The sequence below is a fragment of the Dufourea novaeangliae genome, unplaced genomic scaffold (genome assembly GCF_001272555.1).
Source record: "Dufourea novaeangliae isolate 0120121106 unplaced genomic scaffold, ASM127255v1 scaffold78, whole genome shotgun sequence".
Lineage (NCBI taxonomy): Eukaryota > Metazoa > Arthropoda > Insecta > Hymenoptera > Halictidae > Dufourea > Dufourea novaeangliae.
In genome coordinates, this window is record NW_015373959.1 from 2240569 (window position 1) to 2268182 (window position 27614).

The 27614-nt window shown below is 37.1% G+C and overlaps 2 protein-coding genes across 2 annotated transcripts; both read right to left on the reverse strand.

Annotated features, from left to right (window-relative positions):
- Nucleotides 1-714: 714 nt before the first annotated feature.
- LOC107186367 lies at nt 715-19829 on the reverse strand. The gene is given in 10 exon segments (XM_015574213.1): nt 715-819; nt 821-1150; nt 2361-2562; nt 3449-3789; nt 5400-5791; nt 12741-12912; nt 16312-16433; nt 17180-17509; nt 18159-18605; nt 19814-19829. Coding segments are annotated over 10 exon segments (2457 nt in total).
- A 254-nt stretch (nt 19830-20083) lies between these two features.
- Nucleotides 20084-25806, reverse strand: LOC107186368 (sperm-associated antigen 17-like). The gene is made up of 4 exons (XM_015574214.1): nt 25317-25806; nt 22725-23523; nt 22113-22203; nt 20084-21310 (listed from the first exon to the last, which is right to left on the reverse strand). Exons 1-4 carry the CDS (start codon nt 25804-25806, stop codon nt 20084-20086), a joined length of 2607 nt encoding a protein of 868 aa, XP_015429700.1.
- Nucleotides 25807-27614: the final 1808 nt, after the last annotated feature.

Consider the following 27614-nt stretch of genomic DNA (forward strand, 5'->3'; position numbering starts at 1 on the left):
ATTTGACACATTTTTCTGCTAAGAAATGATGTTACTTTGTCACGTGTAGATAAATGTAGCTGAGGCTCTGTGACTTTTATTTTAAAGAATTTGCAATATTTAACTATTTATCTCTTCATTATATTAACTTTTTATCACTGTGTCGAATTGACCCCGAGAGAAAAATTAAGTTGAGAAAGTGACGGACGGGTGAGGGTCAATGATTCATTATTCGTTTATTCATTAGTCCAGTTATTGCATTAGTCCAATTATCTATCGAATCCAATTCGAGTTATGTATTAGTCCAGTTATTTATGAGAACTCCTCATTTATTATCTGGTATTAATTTCTTTTTATTAATTAATAGTACAGCTTTGGAAAGAGAGCTAGTTGTTCCATACTTATTACATAAATAACAATATATGGAAATAAATTCCGCCATAAAAAAAGTATATGGCCTTTAAATAACCTTGAAAATAACATCAAACAAAAAGTTTCTTTATACCATCACCTTTGCCCTCTTGAACAATACTACTTTTGTCTTGGACATATTCTCCTCGTCAATCCCAACAGAGATATTTAGGTGTTCTGTTTCTTGTGACTAACTCTGTATATGCAGCGTCAAAACTGTTAAATTGTAGACAATTCTATGCAGTTCATCAATGAGTAAATTCAAATCGGAATTTTAAAGACCGTAGAAATCCAGTGTGGGTGTATTATTACACCAAAAATCGATTAGACTTGATGAAGAGGAATCGTGTCGGCCGAGGAAGAGTAATATTTCACGGAATAATTTAAACGACGCGAACGGCGATAGCTTTGCATAATATGCAAAAGAAAGTCGGTAACCATCCGAGTAATTTAATTGGAACATCTGGCAGCGACTTTATAAAAAGAACATTAATTCACTAACGGACATCCAATAGTGTCCGAGTGCTTTCTGGATGTCGATCACCGCGTTCCTATCTGGCTCCTTGAAACCGTACACGATACGCATAGCCAATAATTTCGGCAAGGTCGTTTCGTCTCTGCTTGAAAAAGGACGACGATCGGTATTTTCCCAAATCCCGTTTCCATTTCTGCCGAACGGGAACAGCCAATTGTACGGAATTGCGTAAGTACTTCTTATCAAGTCCGTTCTGTCGAAATTCGATGGCCTCACTTTGAAATCCTGGTATTAATGAAATAACAATAATGTTAATGATAGACGAATGTTTAACCCTCGAACGGAGGTGACTATATAGGACTATTTGAATTAGAGTTTGCAAGAAGTATATCCAACTCGATAGCCTTATATAACTATTTTCAATTGGTATTTCTTTATACATATTAATTCGAATTAAAAAATTGCCAGTTCACAAAGAAATTCGTTTTAATATACATTTAAAAGGAATGCTGCATAAGGGTCGAAACTGACCCAGGCTTAACTGTTTGCATTACCATCAAGTTCGTCTTTGGAGGGTTGACTGAGAATTAAGAAAGAATACTTCTTTCGTGGACGCAGAAACAATGTTTTGGGACAACTTATATCATTTGGAATCAATACATTATATTGCTAAATTACTGTTTTTCCCTTTGTTTATTTTCTAGGGTTTATTAAATGTGAGACCAGTATAACCAGTATAGCGTGTGGAGAACTTTAAAAACAAGATCGTGAGTGACAATGGATAAGATGGATTAGGTGGTAAGGTACTAACCCAAAAATTATTGCACTGTCGTGGATAATTCATGAAACGTGTATACACGCTCATAACACCGAAAGGGTTAAACAGATTGTCGATTTACACGTCAAGTTTTTCTGATGTGTTGTAGTTCGTGTATTTTTATCCTACTTTAACGAATCAAGACTGGTTAGCATAAATAGGAGAATTGGATAGTGATTACATCATAAACAGTGATCTTATAATTGTGACCACCAGTTTGGAATCCATAAATTAATAATTAAATGGATTGTACGCTCTTTTTGTTCAAAGAACGTAGAGATTGATATCAGAAAAGTAAGTGATCTATCATCCGAAAATTCGTTTTTCCGTACACTCTGGTCTCGCAGTTTGCTAATTCCGTTATGGCAAGTTCCACTGTGCTTCGAAACGATTCAATGGAAAACATCTCAAAATCAAAGAATCTATGAAAACAACACATTCCCAATCCTCCTATATAGTACAAATATTGTCCCGATCTTGGAACGAGTTAATCCCATGGCATCCAACGTCAAATCTCAATCGACATCACAGCCGGATACCCCGTTTACCCCGACCAATTCCCTCGTAACGAAGAAACGAAGCTAGCTCCCGTACAATTCCCTACGCGTCCCCTCGATTTTCTTTTCCCGATGGCTGAAATTCAACGACTACTTTGTCGGAGTAACAATTCACACTAACCTGAAATGATAGCATGGCCTTTGATCGTGACTCAGGCTTCGACGTCTCGAACGTAATCAGACGAGCGAGTTTCGGTCGTCGTGCGGCTGGATACAAAATGATGCTTGTCCCGTCATCAAAGATCGCGGTCGCCTCGATCAGTTCTTTGGCGGATCGACGAAGATACTCATGAGCCGTTAGATCGCGATTCATCGAGAACAACCTGTAAGAAAAGTTACGTTTAGGAGATGCACCTCTGATAACCTTGACCTTGACATATGTATGTTTACAAGGACATTCTTCTGAGTAACCTACAAAAAGTTTTAGCCATCGCTCGTTTTTTATTAAAAACTTATTAGGAAAAAAAGTTTGCAAAATATACCAGTTATTCCAACCAGTTACTCTAACCAACACGAATCGGTATAATGCTTCAGAGGTAGTTAGACACAGTCCAAGAAGAAAAATTGGTTGGAGACAATTCAAGAAAATGGTATCATTGTTCTCTTAACCCTCCGAGTACGGTCCCTGGGTCACGCGTTCGCGAGAGCGACATGCACACAGTGACAGAGTCAGGAGTGGAGACACGCGGTCTCGAGAGCGACACGCACGCAGTGACGGAGCTGTCGTGTAAATCGCATAACGACCGATGTTTGTTTACATGCGAACGACCAGGTCAAGACGCCACAGAAGTATTGACTAATAAATATAATTTGTTTTATAATTCACGAGATTTTTATTCTAATTAGTGTAATAAGAACCACGAAAATCCAAATGTAATGTGGAACCAGCTAATCATTACATTGTATATGTATATGGTAACGGTGACTCGAACTCGAGCTCGAGCTCCAGCAACCGCCACTGCGTAGTAATATCGGTGAAGGTCTCGAGTTCGAGCCTCGCCGTCGCTGTGTAGTAGTAGAATATCAGTGTGGGGTCAGAAATGACGTAGGGACCGGTGACCATGTTTCCGTGCTCGGAGGGTTAATAACTTTCAAATAAACATTTGATAATTGAAACTTTCTGAAGGTCACTAGGAGGGTGGCCTTGACAACATATGTCAAGGTCAAAGTCATCGGAGCTGCAACCCCTGAACGTAACTTTTATCCAACCTGTATCGGCCGGTTTTCGCGCAACGTTCCATGTGATCGCAGACATGGTCGGACTCCAAATTTTTGTTTCCATCGGACGCATCCTTCTCGTAGCTCTCCTCCTCCGAGGCAGAATCGGTGATGTCGACGCTCGAGCCGGACTTACGACATCGGGACGGCCGATTTTTGCCATGATAACACGTCATCCCGTCTTCGTTGACTTCGAAGACGTTATCGCAAACGTCGACGCAGGTGAATATGACCGGCGACGATTCCAACGGGATGAATCTGTACGTGGACTTTGACCGGTAGCCGCAAGTGGTGCACGTGTTGCCCTCGAATGACACAACGTTCTCCTCGATCTAATGGAAATTCGACCGTCTTCAAAGGGACTGACAGGACTCTGTATACCCGTCTAGATTTTCTTGGTTCCTCTTTAATATGCTCTGTGTTATTTGCACGACTTGTCCGTTGTTGACGAGTTCGATATTTTGTATTGGAGGGAAAGAAGAAGTATTGATGAATAGTAAAATAAAGATGTAATAATGATGGTGAAAGTGAAGGTCGCTATTGGACTCGGACAGTAGACTTGAAAGTCTCAGAGAATTTAATAAAAATTAATTAAACTCTGTTCTTTGTTATCTGTATAATCAGGTTTAGTAGAAATTATTATGCTAGATACTTTGCATAAAAATGCTTTTACATTTCTTTCTTACCGTTTGTAATTTGAAACTCACAAAATGTCCAAATTATGAATTGTTGTATGACAATAATTCTGTTTATTGTACTGTCCTATTCTTTCCATAGAAAATTGATAAGTTTTAAAAACAGTACGCAAGTCTGGTAATATATGTATACACCTCTTTAATAAAAACCGAGTGGATGTACAGTAATTGAGAAATAAATCTAGGAGAATATAAAAAAGTTTTGAGATTCCATTCAAAGCATTGCTCTACTGTAATCATTAACAAAAGTTACTAATGTACCCAGCTGCATATTATTATTGAAGTATAGTGTCATAAAAACTGTAATGAAATTTAAACAAACTTTAATTTTACTTTTACCGGAATAAAATTATTCATGAATGACGTGAATTACTATTTAAATGCTACTTCCATGAATTAATCTAGAAAAATATAAATCCGCACAAGTATTTTTAGTCAAATTACAATTATTATACATCGATCCTTACAATATTCAAATTTTCTTTCGTCTTGTTATTCATTTATGTAATTATTTATCAGAATAACCATTCGGTACATGAACAATTGATCACTAATTAGAAACTGGTCTTTTTTATATTTAGACTTTGAACATTTGTGCAAATTCAGACTTTCCTGAATTAATTTACAGAAACTTATTTATTCTCTTAAATAGCCTATCAGATTCAAAACAAGCGAAAGTCTCATTTCATCTTTATTAAACATTTTACACGTAGGGTGGATGCACCAATGAATGGACACTATACATATATAAAAACGAGTAAATTAAGTTATTAATATAAGCAAATGATTAAATATTGATTTGTTTCAATTCCTTGTTTATATAAGGTTGTTATATAATTATCAATGAATACACAATATACTTAATATTGTGTATTCATTGATGAAATATGTATTTTTTCATTTTAATCTAATTAATTACATTTTTCCAATTTGTGAAATTGAAATCTATGCGTTATAAAAAGGTATAGATATTAAAAAATGTAACTCTCGTGTGCCAGATATTTATTAGTCTTATTATCATTTAAAATTCGATATTAATAATTACAAAATCTCTTGAGTGATCATTCATCGATGCGTTTACCCTATTAAACGTTTGTCTCGCTAAAGGAAATAGCTATATCAAGATTAATTACCGAAAGTTTGATATAGGAACGCTTCGACAGTTTTTCACACGAAGTTCCCAAAGACCTGCGGGACACCCCGTGTAAAATGTGTCCCCGGTAGCCGAAGCTGGGGATTTCGATTACCTTCAGATTAACTTGGTCCGCCATCGAAACTTTGTAATGACCCCTTCTCGATATGCTGACTCGAAGATCGTCGGGCATCGATAGGGCGCAGCTAACTGCTGACTGATCGTAGACCACCGTCGCGTAGTTCTTGTGCTCGGCGCGGCACGTCAACAGGACAGAGACAAAGCTGTCCGCGATCAATATCTTACCAATATCGTCGTGTTCCGGCCTGGGGGACGACGACGCCTCCTCGTGGAATTTAAGATTCGAGAACGAACGATCGACGCAGTCGTCTACCTCTTCCCAGCCGTTCCTCCCGGACTCAAAGAACCGTAGAACCTCTTCCTCGGTCCACTCGCACATCACTGGCTCCATTTCTACCGTGTAACCGGTCGTGATACGCGTACCGTCTAAAAATGCACGAGAACTTTGAATTATACAGGATACGCGGAAAGGAAACACAACGGAGGATACGCAAGCCCCCCGGAGGGGAATGTATTCGATCGAACAAACCGAATGTCGATCGTAAAAATTATTCACATGTCGGATGGAATATATGTTTTCACTATACATATATTCTTATATATTCACTGTATACATCGAAAACAAAGAAAATGAAACAGTTATTTTGTTGGATACCTGAGTAAGGCCTACTGTCCACTAAGGCGTCTCGTCATAGGCAGGTCAGCGTAGCGTACAACATGACGCTTACGCTACACTTAAGTTTCTGTCCACTCGAGCGTATTGGAAGCGTATAGAAAGCGTACGGAAAGCTTCATTTTCCTCATTCGCAAAGATGTCGGGCGACGAAAAAGACGTTATCGCCTTATGTAATTATTAGACTCCGGATGTTTATGCAAATGCAAAATTTTATAGAAAACGGATAGAACAATAGGATCTGAGCAGAAATATGTTTTATGATTAGAGAATTCTGGAAATATATCGTTTATTTTGCACTTTTTGCATAATGCATATGTTTTTATGTTTTATATTTAAAAACATATGCAATAGCTTATTGCATATGTAATTTGCCCTGTATACATCTTCCGTGTTATTAAAAAAATAGTTTCTCGAGAAATCAATTTAGTCTATCAGGAAACTATCGCACTATAACTGTAGATTACTATTAAATGTAGACAACGCAAACATAAATATCGTGGTAATTATAGACAAACATCAAAACATACTTGTATAGGCTTCAGTTGTTCGTTGAGCATTAGATATGGCAGTACTTGTAACTATTAGAGTGTTTTTAATAACGCCGAAAACTCGGAGCAGTAGAATATCACTAATGAAACATTGGATCGAAGGCGATTGCAATTTTGTCATCGATGAGAGTAATGAAAGAAGTGTATGTTGTAAAACTTATAATAAAACTAGAAAATGCGAAAGAAAATCGCAGTTATTGTAACATAAATACTGCTACACACAAAAGATATGTTGAAGAAGCAGCTAATACATGCAAAAGGAATACCTACTTCTGAGCAGCTACAAACGAGTTTTAAAAAAATGAATTTTACGTGAATTTAACGCGAGCAATGGTTGCTGTTAATATGCGTGTATTAAAATATACAGACCGCATTGTTCAGAATGAATCGACACTACGAATAAATTACTTGGACGATTGCTATGATTCAAGTACTCGAAATTCAATATTAGGGAAGACATTGCGGATCATTTTATGTGGATTTTTGTGGATGAAGCCACTAATGCAATAGGCCAGTGCATTGCAAACTTAGGTTTGGTCACAGATACAGCAACATATATGATCAAGGCAGGGAAAGAACTAAAATTATTTTACGAAAATATGGTACAAATTACATGTATAGTGCATGGTTTACACATAATTGCGAAAGAAGTACGTCTTCACTTTCCACCCGTGAATAAATTAATATCATCAATAAACAAGGTTTTTATTAAAGCGCCGCTTTGTATTGAAACGTACCGAAGAATATTAAATGATATGTACTCCTCTACCACCGGAACCTATTTTAACTAGATGGGGTACGTGGATTGAGACGGCATTATTTGATGCTGAACATTTAGAAAAAATGTTTGTCATTTACTGTAACTCGAATTACAATATGTCACAATAAATCGCAAAATGTATTGTTCATCTTGAATATTTTCCTTGCAAATTTGCATATTTTCCTGCATATGTGCATATTTTTCGTGCATAAATCGCATATGTTTCTTAGATATTTATTGTGCATAAACATCCGGAGTCTAGTAATTATATTCGACGGCGTAAAAGTCGGATAAGTTATTTGGTTATGTATGTTTTTCATTCTTTTTATAGAATGAATAAAAATACGTGCAAGAATTTAGTACGTTTGGTAGCTCCGCTAATTAAAAAACAAGACACTAAAATGCGATGTTTGTTAGCCATGTACAAACATGGGTATTTTTTCTAGTTTTTTATATTTTATGGGTAACTTTTCAACAATCTACGAATTTCACGGCCGACATATTTCAGACTCAAACACAAATGAAAATTTTGCGTCCTTCTATACGACTAGCGGCAGACATCGTTGACGACGCGCTTCATACCGAACGCATGCAGCGACGAAAACACGACGCATGTGGACCCACGTTCATTGTTTTACATTGGTCGCTACATGGGAGCGTCCTGCAAGCGTCCAATGTCTATGAAGCGTCTATGACGAGACGCCTTAGTGGATAGTAGGCCTAAAGAACAGTCGATTTTATAAAATATACAGGGTGTCCCAAAATAGCTTCGACTCCCAGAACTGAGGGGTACCTGAGATGATTTGAAACAACTTTTTCCTTAGCAAAAATGTTATCCCTGGCTTTGAAAACCCCGACCAATCAGAGCATGAGTCTGACGGCTAAGTTCCCGCGGTAATTTTGGCTACGAATTGCAATACATAGCGTTACATACTATATACAACTGTAAAATGAAATTGTTAAAAATTTATTTTTTTATTTAAATAACATTTGTATTTGGACGTCCAATAACAGATATATTAAATGTCAAATTAAAATTTTCAATATCAACCTGCATAAAATTTGACACCTAGTAGATGATATAACATAAAACACCTTAAAGAATACGATTTTGGTAGTTCTCGCCTAATCGTAAGTTTCACGACGATAGCAGAAATTTCGACGGTAGGAAGAAGATGACGAATAGAATCGATGAGATTGTCTCCGGTTCCGCGAACGTCTGCGGAAACTGTTTCAAAGGGCAAACAAAATACAGCTGAGATGAGGAAAGTTCCGGATGAAAGTTTATAAACTTGACTCTCGCATATGTTACAGGAAAACGGTTTACGGGACGCAGCCATGAATCGCTGCATAATTTTCATCCCCGACGTGGAAAGTAAATATTTACCGTCCGGAGACTTGATAACGCGTGAAGTCGACAGAAAATGCTTGACAAAAATGTGAATACACGTTGAAGGACTTTCTTCGAATTAATGGCCAAACTTTGGAGCACCTGTGTCATAAAACACTATCCGGAATCCTTATAAATTTAGTCGAGTTTCTCGTTCAAGGGAAAATTCTATTATTCTGCATCATACTGATTCACAGACGTTCTGAATAATGACTACATTCAATTTCCAATTCTAATCACACTCTACTAACGCTAGTACAGCGACGCGTGCAGACAGTTGCTGTAGAACACTACTTTGAATCATTTTAAAGAGGTACATACATGTGTATTGGACGGCTAAAATGAACGATTTCTTTTGGGTTGGAGCGAAGAGCAACTATTTTACTATTCTTTAGTTGAGTTGTACTATTCTTTATTGTGGATATAGCACATATTTTAGAACCAGGAAACGTCCAACATATTGGATTATATGCGTTATATTCACATTAACCCTCCGAGCACGGTCCCTGGGTCACGCGTTCGCGAGAGCGACATGCACACAGTGACAGAGTCAGGAGTGGGGACACGCGGTCTCAAGAGTGACACGCACGCAGTGACGGAACTGTCACATCAATCGCATAGCGACCGATGTTTGTTTACATGCGAACGACCGGGCCAAGACGCTGCAGAAGTATTGACTAATAAATATAATTTGTTTTATAATTCACGAGATTTTTATTCTAGTCAGTGTAATAAGAACCACGAAAATCCAAATGTAATGTGAAACCAGCTAATCATTACATTGTGTACATGGTGACGGTGGCTCGAGCTCGAGCTCGAGCAACCGCCACTGCTTAGTAATATCGGTGAGGGTCTCGAGTAGTGATGGGATTTGGAACGCTTCGAATCGATTCGAAACTGTCTTGAATTCGAGCGACAAATTCGAATCGCTTCGAATCTGATTCGAAGCTACAAAAGTCTTGAAAGTCTTGAACGGATTCGAAGTTCCGAGGCTATTGGAAGTCTTGAACGGATTCGAAGAATCCGAGGCGATTCGAAGTCTTGAACGGATTCGAAGTCTTGAACGGATTTGAAGTTCCGAGGCGATTCGAAGTCTTGACCAGATTCGAAATCTTTTTTTTATTCTTATTTTTTTATTTAGTAATTTAACGGGTATTAAACCAGTATACATATATAACAATTAATGACAATAAGATTAGAAACAGTTACATCAATATATTATACAGTATGGAATTAGTCATAACAGCAAATTTTTAATGAAATATTAAGAAGATTAAACAGTTCTTAGTGCTCTATGTAGGGATGCCTTAAAGTATTCAATAGAGCCACTGAAAAAGTCAATCAGATCCGTGAAATTATTGGCTGATTTCAGGATTCGATAAATTGGATCGCATGAACCATATTTAGTTTTTACTATATCAAGTCTTGACCAGATTCGAAGTCTTGAACGGTCTTGGAAATCTTGAGGAAAATGTCTTTTAGGAAAGACAGTGGGGGGTGCACTCCTAAGTGGACGTGCCTTCCATTGCGTTCGGTCGATTCGTCACGCACAGCCTATCCATGAAAATATACAAACTATCGACGACCCAGACGTCTCGCTAAGAGGCTGTGCGTAGAGAACTCCCAAGATTTCCAAGACCCTTCAAGACTCGAATCCGCTCAAGACTTCGAATCCGTTCAAGATTTCGAATCTGGTCAAGACTTCGAATCTGTTCAAGACTTTCAAGACTTTCGAGATTTTTGTAGCTTCGAATCAGATTCGAAGCGATTCGAAGTTTTCGTCCATGTACAGATTCGAAGCGATTCGAAGCGTTCCAAATCCCATCACTAGTCTCGAGCTCGAGCCATACTGGCACTGTGTTAGTACAGTGTCGGTGAGGGCCTCGAGCTCGAGCCTCGCCGTCGCTGTGTGTAGTAGAATATCGGTGTGGGTTCAGAAATGACATATGGACCGGTAACCATGTTTCCGTGCTCGGAGGGTTCAGTAAAATATGTACAGTAGACTCACGTTAAATTGACGGTGCGGGGCTCTCGAGGCGGGTTTTTCCTGGAAACGCTACTTCAACGCGAGCTAATGGGCACGCAGGATCTCGTGGCAGTTCGGTCGATCCACCAATTGGATCAGAACTTTGGTTACAGATGGCGACCGATAGTGAGTAATGTTAACATGCGCTACTTTAACGTGAGTCTACTGTACAAAATCACCAACGTCAAACGCACGTATTAAGGTCGCAGAATCCTGGAAAATTTTGTTAAGTATCTCTTTAATGTTTTATTTCAGAAAAAATTTACAGGATTCATATTTGCTGTATATCTTTGCGAATTTTTATTTAACATTTGTCAACAAAGTTCGAACTTGTAGACCTTAAGCCAGAGAATATTCGTTTACAACGATTTCGCTTTTAGATTGATCATTCCACTGAAATCGTGCTAACCACGTAAAGGACGAGCGCATTACGCAGCGCCCACATTAGCGCTTTGTATTTCACTCCATTTTTATCATTTTGGAGGTTTCTTGGTTGTAAAATACGTGTTATAGTCACAGTAAATTATAAAACGCACAAATAGTATGAGTTAGTAGTTATCTTCAATCCAACCCAAAAGAAACCGTTCATTTCAGCCATCCATACAATACCCATGAACCCCCTTCAAACAAGCCGAGCGAATAAAATTCATAAACTGTTAAGTTGCTAATCAGGTAGATGTTATAGCCACCCTTATTCCATAAACGTAAGTAAAATTCACGAAATTTAAACCACATGCACGAACGTATACACATTCTGATTCCACACATATACGAAGTTCTTGTTGAGTACCAGAACACCTTAACGTTAAATGAGACTTTTGTGACTCCGTCTCGGTCTAGGTCACTACAATTAATACTAATTGCAAGTTACAACAGAGTTTAAGTTGTATCCTTTTAATGGATCAATGTACAGAACTTCTTGATCTGAGATCAAGACTGCAGCTTAAAGTATCTTACTTAATATTGAATTACTTTGAGATTTGTTACACAATACCAGGAAACTAGATTAGGCAGACTCCTCAGAGTCCGTATAGGTAAACTGAGCGCAGCTGATAGTTGAAGGAGTCAGCAGAGTCAGGCTGAGTAGGGAAGACGGTCGTGGGGAAACTCGGAGCTATCAACTGTCCGAGCTCCAACCGCTTAATGAGGTGCTCATTAGAGTGAACTTATTTAGCTAGTAGATTAACCTGCGGTCTAATATCCGTCGATGACCTTCAAAGCATCTATGTTTCTTATAGTCGGTAGATAATGTATAACGAACTTGTAAAAAGATTTTCGGTGACCACAAGGATCTTTTTCATACCTCGACTGACCCCTTTTACAGAAATTTAAAACTGTAAGGTCGCGAAATTCATTCAGGCCTGTAAAAAACGTCTCCACTCTAATGTGGTCCCCGTTAGTCTCATTGGGAAATACACGTTTCTTTGTTTATTCCATTGACCCCTAGATATATGTATTTGAAATATTAGGTATAGACATTCCATAATTTTAAAGATATAAACAATTAATTTTACGTACCTTTAAGATGTACTATGAATACAGGTCAAACTTACCCAAATATTTAAAGTTGTTTAGCTGATAACTTTGACTTATATTCATAATATATCTTGAAGTTTCCTAACTTTAGTTGCTTATATCTTTCAAATTATCAAGTGCCTACACATAATATTTCACATATATCATTAGGAACCTGCATACTTACTATCATCTTACAAAACCCCATTACAATCGGATCAGACTATTGGGGTCCTTCCCCTGTAAGCTCGATGAAGACCTAGGAATTCAAAATTGTGCAATTCCAAACTAAATATATGAGCAAACAAAATATCGAAATCAAAATCATACTGGTGTCCGAATATTTTTATGATCGTATGTGCATAAAAATGAAGTGCCATTTTGAATTTAAAACCCAATTACGAGAATCAAGATTTGTAATGACACGCGGAATTTCAGAATCATCGGAAGACGTCGCGACGCGTGAATTTCTCGTCGACCTCGTAGTCGGATGCTGTCCTCACGAGTAATCGATGGTCCTCGCTTACGACCAAGTCGTCGAGCACCTCGTACTGTCGGCCATCGTGATTCAATACCCTGTATCGTGACACCTTCACCTTGCCATCTGTCGTCGACCAGACACCGCCGTCATTCTGGAGAAAAAGTAGGATATTTAATACATCGATAATATGACGCCATTTCAAACATTTTTCCGTATTTCGTACGATACAGTTCTGACACAATTTTGGGCGTCTGTCTTTTACAAACACTACAGCTCGAAAGTATTCGGACACTTGGTAAAAAAAAATAAATAAATGACCCAGAAATGTGTAGGGTAAGAGGTCCAAATTTCGTCCCCGTGCTTAATTCTATACCTCACTCTATCTATAGGGTTAAGGGGTTATGCCTAACTATAACTTTTGCAAAAATCGATTTTTGGGTTTTAATATTTTCTTACAGAGAATGCAAACAAGATGTGATAGAAAGACTTTCTGGATTTGATTTATTATACATTCGAGTAAATAAAAAAAAGTTTTGTTCCAATATTTGTGCAGCCCGGCAAATTGTAGGTGGCGCTAATCATGTTGATCCAAAATTGCACTGTACAAGCGGTGCCCACGATATCTCGATGTAGAGTAGTCCGAAATGAAAATTTCAAAAAGATAACTGAATGTTACTCCAACGTCTATCGTACAACCTATCATGAAGTCGAAAAAATAAAATGGCCGCATTTGGTATGAGTTTTAACAAACACATGCAAACAAAGCCGGAAATTTTACATATATTATTCTGAATAACAAAAGAATGTATGTTTCAAAATTTTCAATACTAGGTCACGCGATAGCTGATTTAATTACAAAAAGAATGCCATAAGAAGTTTTAAAATCGGTTAATAACTTTTTACATTGTAATGGACACTGTTTGTATGCAGTGCAATTTCGGATCAACAAAATTGGTGCCATGTACAATGTAGAAATATTGAAATAAACATTTTTTTATTCACCTGAATGTATAATAAATAGAGACCAAGAAGCTTGTTTACCATATCTTTTTTGCTTTCTTTAAAAACAATTCCTGTCTCCTTTTTTTCCGGTCGTTAAAAGAGAAAGTGACCTTAAGTGCAGGAGCCTGGTAGCAATTGTGTAAATTTATGTTAAATACGATTCTAATAAGCTGACAGAATTAACAAAAGCTTTCATCAATTCCAACATACGTTACGACAGTTCGTTGTTTTACACGCAGTGCACTGTAGTGATTATTTATACTTAAAATTAGATGTCACTATTTAAGGTAAATGATTCTAACATGTTCTTTTTTTAATGAGGTATAGTTTATTGACTTTGTTTTCATAATCTGAAGTGGCAATCTTGTTTTGTCACTTATATGTCAGAATCGATAATTATATTGAAAAGTGACATTGAGCCTAATTTAACCCTTCTATACTGGTCTTAATGTTGCCCCGAAGATACGTATGATGTGTTAAGCTGTTTTTGAGCGACGTAGAGGGAGAAAAATGGATTAGATATACTTGATACTTCCAATGGTGCCATGAGTAATGTGCATCTAAACCTCAAACAAAGAAGTTTCTGTGCACTTACTACATATGAGTATATTCTTTTGTTTTTGCTTCATTTTTACCCCATAAAAATATTATTTTTATATTTCCACAAATGAAACATTTTACAAACATAGAAAAGTCAACTATAAAATTTATTTCAATCAACTAAAAGCTGTTTAAGAATTAAAACCAAGGGGGACGAAATTCGAAACACTTTTTTTGAAAAGTGATAAATGCATGTTCTTGGATTTCTATTTTTGATTCTATTTGTATGAACTTTAAGAAAAAGTGATAATAGGGTCTCGTAATTAAGGTTCCTACGTGACTACACAATTTTTGTCAGACTATAATGTACCTAGATTAGTTTTCGAACAAGAACCAAAACACCTTAGGGGGGGGGGGGCGAAATTTAGACCCTTTACCCTAAGTTAATTCGCGGTTTTTTTATGGACCCACGGATTTTAGATGTCACTACTTCAATGAATCCCAGTTGCCTTTCCATCAGTTTTTAATTATCTATGAACTATCTTCATTTAAAGTGCAGAAGAACCCTTTTTAAAAATTTGAAGGTAAAGAACATTTTACAAAAGTGACACGTGCGGACTCGAACTACGTTGTTGCATATTAATTGGAAGGTTTATAAACAAAAGTCGATTTTATCATATCATTACATCCTACTCTAGGTGTATAGCTATAATAATAATAAGAAAATAAAACCATTATAAGTCCTTTCATCTGTGTTTTAAGTTACACTCTGTCACAAAATAAGCAAATGTCTAAGTACTATTGAGCGATAGTGTACGCTATTCCAATGTTTGTCTTCTGTTTCCAGCATTAATGTATGTAGTGTCAGTCTGCAAACTGAATTTGGAGGAAGTCGTTGACAGCTTTTGTTGAAACAATGCATCTTGATAAAATGCACCTAAGGTAATGTATGCTTTATAAATAACGACATAGGCGTAAATGTTGCACAGATTACTGAGAATATTAATTAAGTGCACGGGACAAATGTAGTGGAAGTGAAAATCTGCCAATATTGATTTTTGAGATTCCGTGATGATGACTTAAATCTCAAAAGACGGAAACGCTGCGTTAAATATCAAATGTCTACAGCGAATGTTAAAAGGCTGTGATCGACCTCTTGGTAAAAAAATAGCAAGAAGTCGTTGAAAAAATGGATAATTACGTCTGTAGATATGACAGCTTCTTTAGATGAAATATTGAACAATCAAGGTGATATCCTTCAAAATAAATCCATTGAGAAGCTACACATTGACGGAAATAGTTCTTTTATTCTTTAAATCAATGATAAAAGTCTCAATCTGAACGATTGTTGGGTGGGTCACGGCGTTCTGAATATTTTCAATCGTACGAAAAGTTCTGTTCTTTAAAATAAAGTTTAATTTTTCCAACAAAAAGAATGTAATAGGGTTTAATGGTTGAAGAGCCAAGCAATTGGAATACCGCCACAATTTTCTTTAAATCGAGAAACTCATTTACAGGCAATGCACCGTAAGAGAAACTTCAGAATTGATTGTAAGGAATACAGAGACCATCCAGAAAGACAAAAACTTTCAACGCTGTACTATGAAAAGGGAGAAACGGCTTTTTCCGTGGGAATTGGTTTAAAGAAGATCACCTTAACTGTTGATAACTATTATGTGGAAAAGCTTTTATAAGTGCAGTCTCGTTAATTGTAGAACAAAAACCATGTATGTTAACGTTTCACTTTAAACAATAGAATTTACGTTGCAAACTTCCAAGAATTTCCGTGTAAGATTGCTCTAGGTAACGTTTCGAAAGTTGAACGCAATGGACTGAACGGAAGTGGGCGAGTTTTTTACTTCCCAAGAAACGTTCAAGTGACACGTGGAATATGAACGATCAAACGTGGACGCGTTAAGTGCTCGCGGAAGGCCTGGATTCTTTACTTATAGAATCAGATCATTCTGGGGGCCCGGTCAAAACGAAATTTAACGGTCACTTGATTCACCGTCCCTGAATCCTGTCGTCCAACATCTCTCTTGCTATCTCCAGCCAACCGGGACTTGTAGGAACCCATTGTTCTGGTTTCATTTCGTCCCGGAAACTTCATATCTCTGCTTGCCCTGTCACCTTTGGAAACGAAACTCTAATTTACAAATACAAAATTATCGGTTAATATTACGAATAATCACTTTTCTAGTATTAAATTTCAGTTATTTAAATAGAGATTAGGAAAACTGACAGTTTGTGATTCCAGACGAACCAAGAGTTTGATGCCTTATGTAGAAGAACAGAAAAAATTGAAAACGACTTCATCCAGTTCTTTAAAATACAAAACAAACAGGAAGCTAATTAGTTTTCATCTATTTTATTTATATTCTGTACAGTTTAATGTTTCCACGTCTAGAATATCGATTATACTGACAAAGAAATGTCCCGAGATGATCGCGTCTAATAATTTATTACCCTGGTTCCTGGCTTCAATGTTAGTGCATTAATAGCAAATATAAATATACTAAATACATTGAAATAAAACGGAAGAATTAATAGACTGTTTGATAGATATTTCAAATTTTTTTCATACTGGTTCTGGTGAAATGGAATATAAAAGTGAGAACTTGTATAATCAATCACTAATGATGTACATATGGTTTTGCTAGTAGACAGATAATAACTTCGAATACACGTAACATTAAACTTTTCTAAATATCAGTGAAACGTTAATTGCACATTAGACCACAAAGAATCATGCCATGTACAAGAATATTTCCAAAGAGAATATCTTGTTATATATTTTTTCGAACACGAACAACCTATCTTTTCATCGCCATTTTTAAGGATAATGTTGAATAATTGTTATCTGAAAATCATTGTACCTTTCGCGAAATTCGTTTCAATGTCAGCCTTTTCATCTTCGTTAGATCGAACCTGTTCGAAGGACATGCAGGTTACGATATCTCCATTAGGACGGAGGACAACAACGTTGCCATTGTCAAAATATTTTAAAACGGTTCCATTTCTCAGGAACTTTCGACAGATTTCGTGATTCCCATTATTGGCATTATGACCGTTCCTGATGTATGATTGACGGATATAAAAGGGATTCTCTTCGCTGTCACCAGTGACCGGTTCTATCCACAGTCCTGACGGCCATGAGATTCTAAAATCGAACTCTCCACTATACTTGAAAGAACGTCTCGTTTCATCTGAACACGAAATAATGATCTGACCAACAAATTTAACATTGTAGACGAATATAGAAAAAAACCTCGGACTACCCGAAAAGCTAGTTTCGAGTACACTATATCACTTGTTAATTGCAAATATCCGACTACTTTTTTTTTTTTGTTTCGCGGCAGAATTCTAACAAGGGAAAGTACTGAACCCGTACACGCCGATTTTAATTAAAGTTATATGGGAGATAGTTCTCGAGAACTAAAGGAAGTAGGAAAAAGTAATTTTTTTTAAATCGTGTGTTTTTGAATGGGGAATCTAGCCACATAACAAAATATAAGAAAATATTATTAATTTAAATATTATATTAAAAATTTGAATTTTTTCTTAAATTGTCTTATGTGACTAAATTCCCCAGTTATAAACAGACAATTTAAAAAAATCTTTTTCCTACTCCCTATAATTCCCAAGATATTTCAAAACATATGTTTTCATCCCTCAACTTTAACGGCTGTTGACACTCTCTTAACATACACGATGATCGATAAAAGAAAATAGGTGTCGAATATTTTTTGGAGAACTATCTCACACATAAGTTTCATTACATACGCCGTGTGCGGGTTCGGCATATTCCCTTGTAAAATTAGATTGTAACGTTTGAAAGATGAAAAATATCTTTACGTCCTGAGTTCAGCAGTTTCTCGAACCCAACGACAATTCCCAGAGGAGAGGTCAAATGAAACACCTCGGAGGTATCGGATGGCTCTGTTTGAGGAAACAAATGCAGACTGTAGCCTTGTATGGTGACAGTGATGCGTAAATCCTTGTTCCTGTAAAGCCAATCGTCCATATCCACCTTGACGAGCGTACCGTCGGGTGAGAAGAAAATTGTTTTGCGATTTATCACGTGCACACGCAGGTTTCCTAAATCATAGCCAACGAATTCATAAGTAATTTCTTCCTGAGAGGTAGTAGGAGACGAAATTTTCTTCGAGATTTTAGTCGAAGTGTCGCCTGCATTTGACTTTGTTTGCGTTTGTTTTTCTTTTCTGGGAGACTTTTTCTTCTTTCCTTTAATCTTCTTGGATCCTTCTATGATTTCGTTAACGGCGGAAGAGGAAGCTGTATCTGCGTCTGAAGCGTTTATCGTTGAAATAATTTGTAAAGAATTTTAAAGAATTAATAAGGAGATATTCTGTTAACAAAAAATTCAAATTTGAATGAAACAGTAAGAGGGCTTTATTACTAGTTGATCACTTTATATGATTGAAAAGTTTTATCATTTAAACCTTGCAGTATGCAAGTTATAAAAGATATTTGTTTGAGAGGTACCGAAAGAAGCTAAAGAATTCAATAAAGTAATATAAGGTTATTGTTATAACTTCCTCTTCTTCATTGGATCATAAGTGTTTACTGTAAACCATTTTACCCATACAAAATGTGAAAGAAAATTCTTGAAGAGATAATAGAAGGAGATTACGATTTAACTAAAGTAACATAGAAAGACTACTCCCATCTTTTATAAGATTCAACGTGACCACCGTAAACGTTTTCAAAAATCATGCAAAAATAAAAGAGAATTAATAGAAGTGAAAAAGACATGTAAGTATAGAATAAAGTTAATTGTTATCGCACTTCTATAATATAGCCCTTAATCTTCTACTGGCCAAATCAACTTTTAGTATTCAAACATTTGTTTATCTGTATATGTCTACTCTTTTATACTGACCAGTTAAACACATGGGACTTAAATTCCCAATTTTTAAGGTATTAGTCTTTTTTCAAAGTAGAATTGTGACATGAAGGTCACATAAGGTCACCAGTGCATTTGCAAATGTGCAGCCGTATTGTAATTTTCAAGTTATATTGGTCAACAGAGGAAAAAAAACATTCTTACTTACTTAATATTAAAACTGGTACGTGATCTGAAAGTAACACTGGGCAGTAGAATGTTAAACAATTTAACAAAAACGGAAAATCGGCCATTTTGATGTCACAAAAATATTGAAACCACATACAATTTAAATATCGTTTTGAATACAAATTAAATATAAATGTGAAGACTTTCGTTTGCATACAATACTTTTTGAATTAGTATATGCTTAATAGTATGTTGTAAAGAGATTAGTAAATTAATTAACCTTGGAACACTAAGTTTTTGTGAAATTAATATTAAAATGAGGCACGCTGTAGCCCATGTGGTAAAAATGATACCTGTACTTTTGCAATTAACTTTTCCTTTATTTTATGTTGAAAACAATGTGTACATTTATTAAATCTAATTGTATTCTTAAAGTGAAAATGTAAAAGAGAAAAAGATATACGAACAGACTTACAATTTTCATTAGTCATCTTCCATTAACATTATTTATTTTACTAAATGCGTGTTATTTTTATACTATTGTACATTCAAAACAAATAACCAGTCTATGATAATTACAAAAAAATTCCCTTGGGGCACTACATTTTCCATGTGAGCATTCCAAGGTTAAAAGATATTTATTTCTTAATAGATGGAAACATACATAAAAACCCAGAGTTCATCGATATCGATAAAATTCTAACAGATCTTGTTTCCGTTTGGCGAGATCACTGGCTTGCAAGTATTAGAGGATTAAACGATATTTATATCTCAGTAAATGAAAATCTACATAAACACCCAGAGTCCATTGACATTGATAAAATTCTAACAGACCTAGCTTCCGTTTGGCGAGATCCTTGGCTTTCAAGGACCAAGGCAGAATAAAGTCCTCGTCCGTGAACATCAGCGTCTCGTCCCTCACTTCGTCCACCTTCAGCATCAATCTTTTCAACGACTCGCTGGTCTGCGATCTGTACATCTGTTCCTCCCGATGTATCCAATCCCGTTCCTCCGCCACAACGTACTCGCAGAAGTCACGAAGCCGTACCGAGGTCCGAATGCTGGACATTCTTTCCTCCTCGTGCACCCCATTAGCTCTCCACTTGTCGCTAAAGTAGAGCAACACCGAGTCGGTCGGCTCGAAATAAACTGTCTCGAAGCTGTCGAACGTGTCCAGGCACTGTTGCACGCGTTGCATGAAAATGGACCTTGGTAACAGCTCCATGTAATCAAAATCCCTGAGTCCATCCTCGTTTTTGTATCTCAAACTGAAGACATTCTTCTCCAAGTAACCGGGGACCAACGTCTCCCTTGGATCTACAATCTCGAACAACGGTGAACAATCGACGATCGACGACGGGACTTTTCCGTATTCGATGTTCCCGTCGCTGTGGAAGTGAATCTGTCGACTACATTTCGAAGTTAAACTCGGAACGGATTTGCTGCGTTTCATCGAGGGCCGTGAGTTCTTTGTAGTTATAGGGTCCTCAGTTGTCTCTTCTTTCGTGTTTCGTCCCGTGGATTTATCTCGACTTCGAGTCGACCCGAATATCATTCTGTCGAACATTAATATGTGCAAACAATGCCTGAATTCCTCGCTGCTCACTTTCACGCTCATGTATCCGCGGATTTTGTCGATGTGACGGGAATACTCGTCCAATTTCATCACGGTCACGCCGTGTTTTGCGTGAGTACTCATTATACGGGGATCCCAGAAGACGGGCAGGATATTGTCGATCATGTTGCTCGTGGCAGTAACACGAGAGTTTGCGGAGTCATCGAGAAGACGGATGGTCTCGTTCAAAGTATCTTCGCGGAGAATTAATTCGATCTCTGCTAACGTTTCTTCGTTGTCGTCGGCATTGTCTGTCTGGTCCAATTCGAACTTAGCGTTGAGGGTCTTTAGCTTTTCCTCGACGAACGAGTCAAATTGGTTCTTAGTTTCGTGTTTCACTTCCGTGTCGATGTTCGTCTGCTCGATATTGTTTAATGTATTAATTCAAAGTGAAACGTAACATGTTTAAAGAGGTCATATGCGTTTCTTGGCACTAAAAATTGATGAAGGTATCGTGAGTGATATTGGGAAAACTATTAAGCCGAATGGATTAATTCTTTTTGCATTATAAAAGTACGTGTTTACACATTTCAAAATTGTTACAAATATGGCGTCCATGTGCAGTGGCGTAGAACGGTTTTTTTTGGAACTACCTCAAACGGTGGGCATGATTCAGTTCATTTGAGTGATCGGAACTTAAAATATTCAATTTTTTGACACTTTTTAGGCTTGTAGTGTTCAGCTCACGAATAAAAATCTATTTCACTAATAATATTATTAAGCTAGCCAAATCGATTTTTTAACGTGAGAATATTTCTGTCGGAATTACTGGACTAATAGTAACAAATGCTGTTATTCCGACTCTCAGATATTATAACCTCTAAAATATTATAAAATCGAATACAATTTTAACCAGGCTCATTTCTCAGCATACAGTACAAACGGGTAACTTTCTCAGGCTATATTTTAAAATTCGAATTTTAAGCGCCACTCTAGTAAATATTCTACATTATTGTCAGACTAGACCACCATTCAGGAATGTATAGTAAACGTAAGCCGACATTTCTATCCTAAAGCTCTTTAAAAACAGAATATATTAGCCCAGATTATAACATACATAGGTTGTTTCATAATTTTTATCGCACGACCCTGGTAGAAAGAGCAGAAGAATTTCCTTCGTACCATTGAATAGCCCGACGCGTTTCGGGTATACATATACCCTAAGTCCCATAACTAACGCGTCAGTTTCTTGTGAGAAATCATAGTTGAAATGTCGTGCCATGGCGACTCTTACTAGACGTGACTTTTGTCTGAAGCATTTGGAAAATTACGTATAGGCGACTAGAATGAATAGGAAAATCACAAATGGGTAATTGAAGGAAACTCTCGACATCCCTACAACAACACTGCATCGAATTGTTTCTGAGCACTTATCGGTAAGACAGCTCCGAAAATTGTACCCCGTACCCTCAGTGACGATCAACGACGAAAACTTGTCAAATCGCCGAAAAATATACTAAAGAAGTTTAACTCTGGAACTGTTAAGAAGGTACGTGATAAAAAATACTCGAAAGCCACATCATGTGAGAGTAACCGTAACACAACTTTTCAACTGTGATTTCTCACAGTAAACTGACTGCAGGGCTTAGTGCATACATCTGAAAAGGGTCGGGCTATTCAATGGTGTAAAGAAAATTTGTCTGCTCCTTCTACCAGGGCCGTACGACGAAAATTATGGAACAACGTATGCATCAACATTCTTACTACAACGATTTGAAAATCTGTCTTCTAAGAAAATATCTACAATCCAAGATTGTAGGCGTTTACTCACTTCACGTCCACTCTAACTACAAAAATCTCTGAAAGACTCACTATTTTCCCGTCACTCGTATCTTCCCCCTCAGATTTCCCGCCAGCCAGTTCCTCGTTCCTGTTCCCATCGATTTGAGCCAGGATAGCGAACAGTACCAACGGAATGGAGACACATTCCTGCGGGACACTGTCCAGCAGAGCCTCGTAAATCTTCGTGTCGTGTTTCTCCTGACGGTCATCGGCCGCGAGCTTCTGGAGCTTCATGCTCTTCAAATAATTCCCGTGTTGCCGGTAGAGATCATAGAGATCGTACATGAAATACGAAACATTGTCGTACATGTCCCTCTTCAGACGCTCGTACTCCACGTCGTCGAAGACAAGAGAAAATCGCGGCGGTCGGAATACACGGATCGCAACGTCGAGGAGAGCTGGATGCGTTTCAGGATCCATCATCCATGTCTCGATCTTCGACCAGAAGTGGAACAATTCAAAGATACTGCTGTTGTATATTCCGAAACGATGGAGATGCCGGGTTTTATCGAAATCGTTCATGGCCGTGTCGCCCTCCGCCAGCAGTTCCAGATCCCGTTTCGATTTCTTGATCCGCAATATGAAGTTCAACGGCACCCCAGCGTTTACTAGGTGCTCCGATATAGCGGGATCGTGAAAGCCGGTTAGAATTATGTACAGATTCGGACCGTTCAGGGGCGCGTCGTCCACGTAGATCGTGTCCCTCCACTCTTCACCTCGTTTACGCAGTTTCGTCAGCCGTTTGTTATTCAACCTTTCTGCGTTGAACGCCCTGGAGCCTGGCTGGCCTGATCGATACCAAATTCAGTCAATACTTTTGGAGTCAGAGCTCTCGAAAGAGATGGATCACATTCGCGAAAATTCTATTAAACTTATCGTGATTATCCATCTGGATTAAATTCTTATCTTCGAATTGATAATCCTGGTCCGCCTATCTACAGAGTGATTCAGTATAAACTTTAATGCATTAGTTAGACGACGTACTTTGAGTAAAAGGTGTTGCACATAGATTATTTTTTCAATGCTTGGATAGCCATGTGTCGAAGCTTCATCGAGGTAATAGCAAAATCATGAGCTTGATACAAATGTAAACTGAAACGAATTAAAAGAAATAAAGCAACGCGAAACTGTTGGTGCGATACTAATCACGCCATTGGTCGGCGACGCGAGCGCCGTGTATCGTGTGTAGTTGGTAATACTGCGGGGTGCTGAGTTGGTACGCGTTGCGGGTTTTCTCACGCTTGTTCTCTTTTCGAACGCTCAACGAGCGTGTTCATATACTTAATAAAGATCTTCGTTGTGCGTTTACACAGTTGTGAGTTTGTTTCTCGCCTTAATCCCTGACAGAAACATTATTTACTTAGAATTATAGTATATGCTTAAAATCTGTTCCTTGAAATCGAATGCAACAGTTAAATCAGCGATATCATAATCATATGCGGGATATAATTAAATTTATGTACATCTCATGTTTACTTTTACATGTAATGAATTTTCAATCTATCAAAATTTCGTATGCTCGTTCTGAATCAATCTACACTGGGCGTCAAAATTAAGGGACTACTAAAATTTGCCTAAAATATGGGTCATTTTCAAATGACTATATCTCCGCAAAAAATAGTTACAAAAAATATTGTATACGACCATTTTGTAGCCTGAAGCCTCTAGTTTTTGAATCGGGAATTCAAAAATTATTTTCATGTAGTTTGTTCCTTTCTTTTAAAAGATGAGGCGCAGCAAGCGAATCTCAAAAAATGTTGGTCAATTTTGACAGGATGCGTGGGCCAAATAATAAAACAATTCTTTCTGGTGATCCTAATGGAATATTTTTAGAGAGCAAACTTTTCTCTTTAATTTTGTTTTTTCAATTTTGTTGTACAATTTTTATTGGCTGAGTTATTCGTCATCATATGAGAAAAGGCACTTTCAACTTTGAGCGCCTGTAACTTGCGAATGCATGATCGTATAGAAAATTCTAAAAGAATATTGGAAAGCTGAGAGATTTCTCTTTAAAGGCCTTCAGTTGCCAATTTGTTGAAATTTTTCTTCGTCGTGACGAATAACTCAGCCAATAAAAATTGTACAACAAAATTAAAAAACGAAATTAAAGAGAAAAGTTTGCTCTCTAAAAATATTCCATTAGGATTACCAGAAAAAATTTTATTTGGCCCATGCATCCTCTCAAAGTTGACCAACATTTTTTTGATTCGCTTGTTGCGATTCATATTTAAAAAAAAAGGAACAAACAACATGAAAATAATTTTTGAATGCCCGATTCAAAAACTAGAAGCTTCAGGCTACAAAATGGTCGTATACAATATTTTTTGTAACTATTTTTCGCGGAGATATAGTCATTTGAAAATGACCCATATTTTCGGCAAATTTTAGTGGTCCCTTAATTTTGACGCCCAGTGCATATAAGTAAAATAGCAGTTAGTGAATTAAATTACAGAATATTAACTTACTGTCTTGAAGGCGCCATGTATGTCAAAATTTGACTAACAATTACGATTCAGAATCTTTCAAAATTCATGTACGTAAATGAATAATCGTAAACTGTTTCCACAATATTGACACATACCCCAATCAGCGACAGTCTGCATAATCTTATATTCTTCGTCTATCTCGTGCTCCAAGTCGGCCATCCTCTTCACAATACCAATCGACTTTTCCTTGATCCGATAGATCAAGTACTTGACGATTCGTGCTACCAACCAAGCAGGAAGTCTACTGCTTCCTTCAAACAACATTCTGCTGGCATAATGGCAAACACCTTGAACGGTTGGACATTTCTCCAGACTGTGCTTCGACAATATTTTCACGCTGGACATCATTTTCTGATAGCTCAAGCAGTAAATAGCTTTCCGTCTACCCTCCTCGGCGGCGGTGTTGAAGAGGGATATGTACTTGGAATGCTCGGTGGTCGTCTCGACCATCATTGCGACGATACACCACCAGTTGTCGTCGTTTATCGAGATTGCCTCTAATTCGGCACGCCAGGAATCCTCTCCGACTTGTTTCTTCCCCTTACCGGACGCCTGGGACTTCGATGGAACTTTTTTCTTCTTCATTGCGACTGATTCGCAGCTTTCCAACCTAAACACACGTGCCCTGTCACGTATGACAGCCTAAAGGCACATGGCACCGATCGATTGGTAAACAAGCGATGAGCTGCAAAAACAGTTCCCTTATTTGGAACAGTTTAGTACCATATTGTATTCTACATATTTGGTGGACGAGATTTCCTGAACACATGAAGATTTTTTCGTTAATCCAAAATACCATCTTCAGAGTTCAGGACAATCCCCTTTTACCGAGACAACCTTAATTTTACGTAACAATAATCCCCATAGAAAGGCTTCACAATGTCACTTCCTGGAACCGAATAGTTCTCAGAACTGTAAACGGCATTCTAAATGTTTAATGTTAAAAACACAAAATAATTTACTACATAATGAGACTAACGGAGATTATTCTGGAGTGAAAACGTTTGACATGGCCTTGAACAAGCTTGAAGGCCTACCCTTTTGAAATTTCTGTGAAGAGGATAGGCCTGAATTGTAAAAATTATCCTTACGATCACTGAGAAGGATTTTATCGATTCGCTACATAAGCTGTTTATTTTGAAATTGGCGTAACTTCACTTTTTCGTGTCTGTTTCTTTTAATTTACTTGGTTTCAATTTGTAATCACAGCAGCCGCAGTACCATTCTTCTCGAATTTGGGCGTTCACCACTGTTAAAACATATAATTCATATCTTGTTCAGGGACTATATTAATTGAAGAATGTTGCTTAGGTTTTCTGTTTCTTTCTTTTCCTCGATATATAGGGAGCAACCTTATTTCAGAGCACAGTACGTCCGCTTTCTAGGTAAACGTGAGAGTTTGAATTATAGGTGTAACCTGCATTAAATAATGTGAGATAGAAATAAAAGGAAATTACTAACTTCAGGGATATAAATTTTCGACGAAAAACTCACACCACGGGAGTCTCACAGAAGTGAGAAATTGATTAATGAGGTGTAGTACATTGACAAAATATGTAAGAGCTGCGAGATTCGTGAATAGATACAGTGAATACAAATGTAGACCGACAAAATAATATATTAGTGAAATTTTTATGCCAGAACCGATAACGAAAAAGTCATTTCCATTTTGTATAGTATAGGATTAATATTTAAAGGATGCCTAGACTTCTAAGGGCAGCTAATTTAATCTTTTCTTTTTGAGTGCCGAGAATTTGTATTTACTTGTTTTTTTATGTTTCCGATGCTGTGGTTACGAATTTGAAGTCGAAAACTGTTTATCTTGGAAGATAAAAGAATTATAAATTTTAGAACAAAAGTAGGATTTTTCAGATTGAATCCTCGAATAATAAATTTTTCCGATTTATTCATGCCTTCTATCACACACAATAAAAAAATTTTCATTCGAAGACACACTCAATTTGGAAAACAACAAATTTGGAAAAATAATCAGAAACTTTTAACATGGTAAAATTTGAAACATTCGATTGCGCATAAAGTGACTTAACACTTATCACATCTTGTCGAAGGTCTTCTGTCAATTCTATTAAATCCAAACTGAAACAAAATTTGTTAATAAAAACCTACAAGGGAAGGCACGGGGGTTGTTCTCCGATTTTGATGAAACTTCATATGTCTGTTAAGCAGTAAAAAATAAGACACACGTATTTTTTTATCAGCCGAGACGCGACTTTAAGGGATGAACCACCCCTCAAAGTTTCGATCAGAAATTGTTTTGTTATAAACAAATTATATCTTGGATAATTTGTTAGCATCATATTATTCTAAATAAAAAACCCCAAATCTCGTCCAGTAGAAGTTTGTATGTATCTCCGCTGGTTTTCGAGATAGTA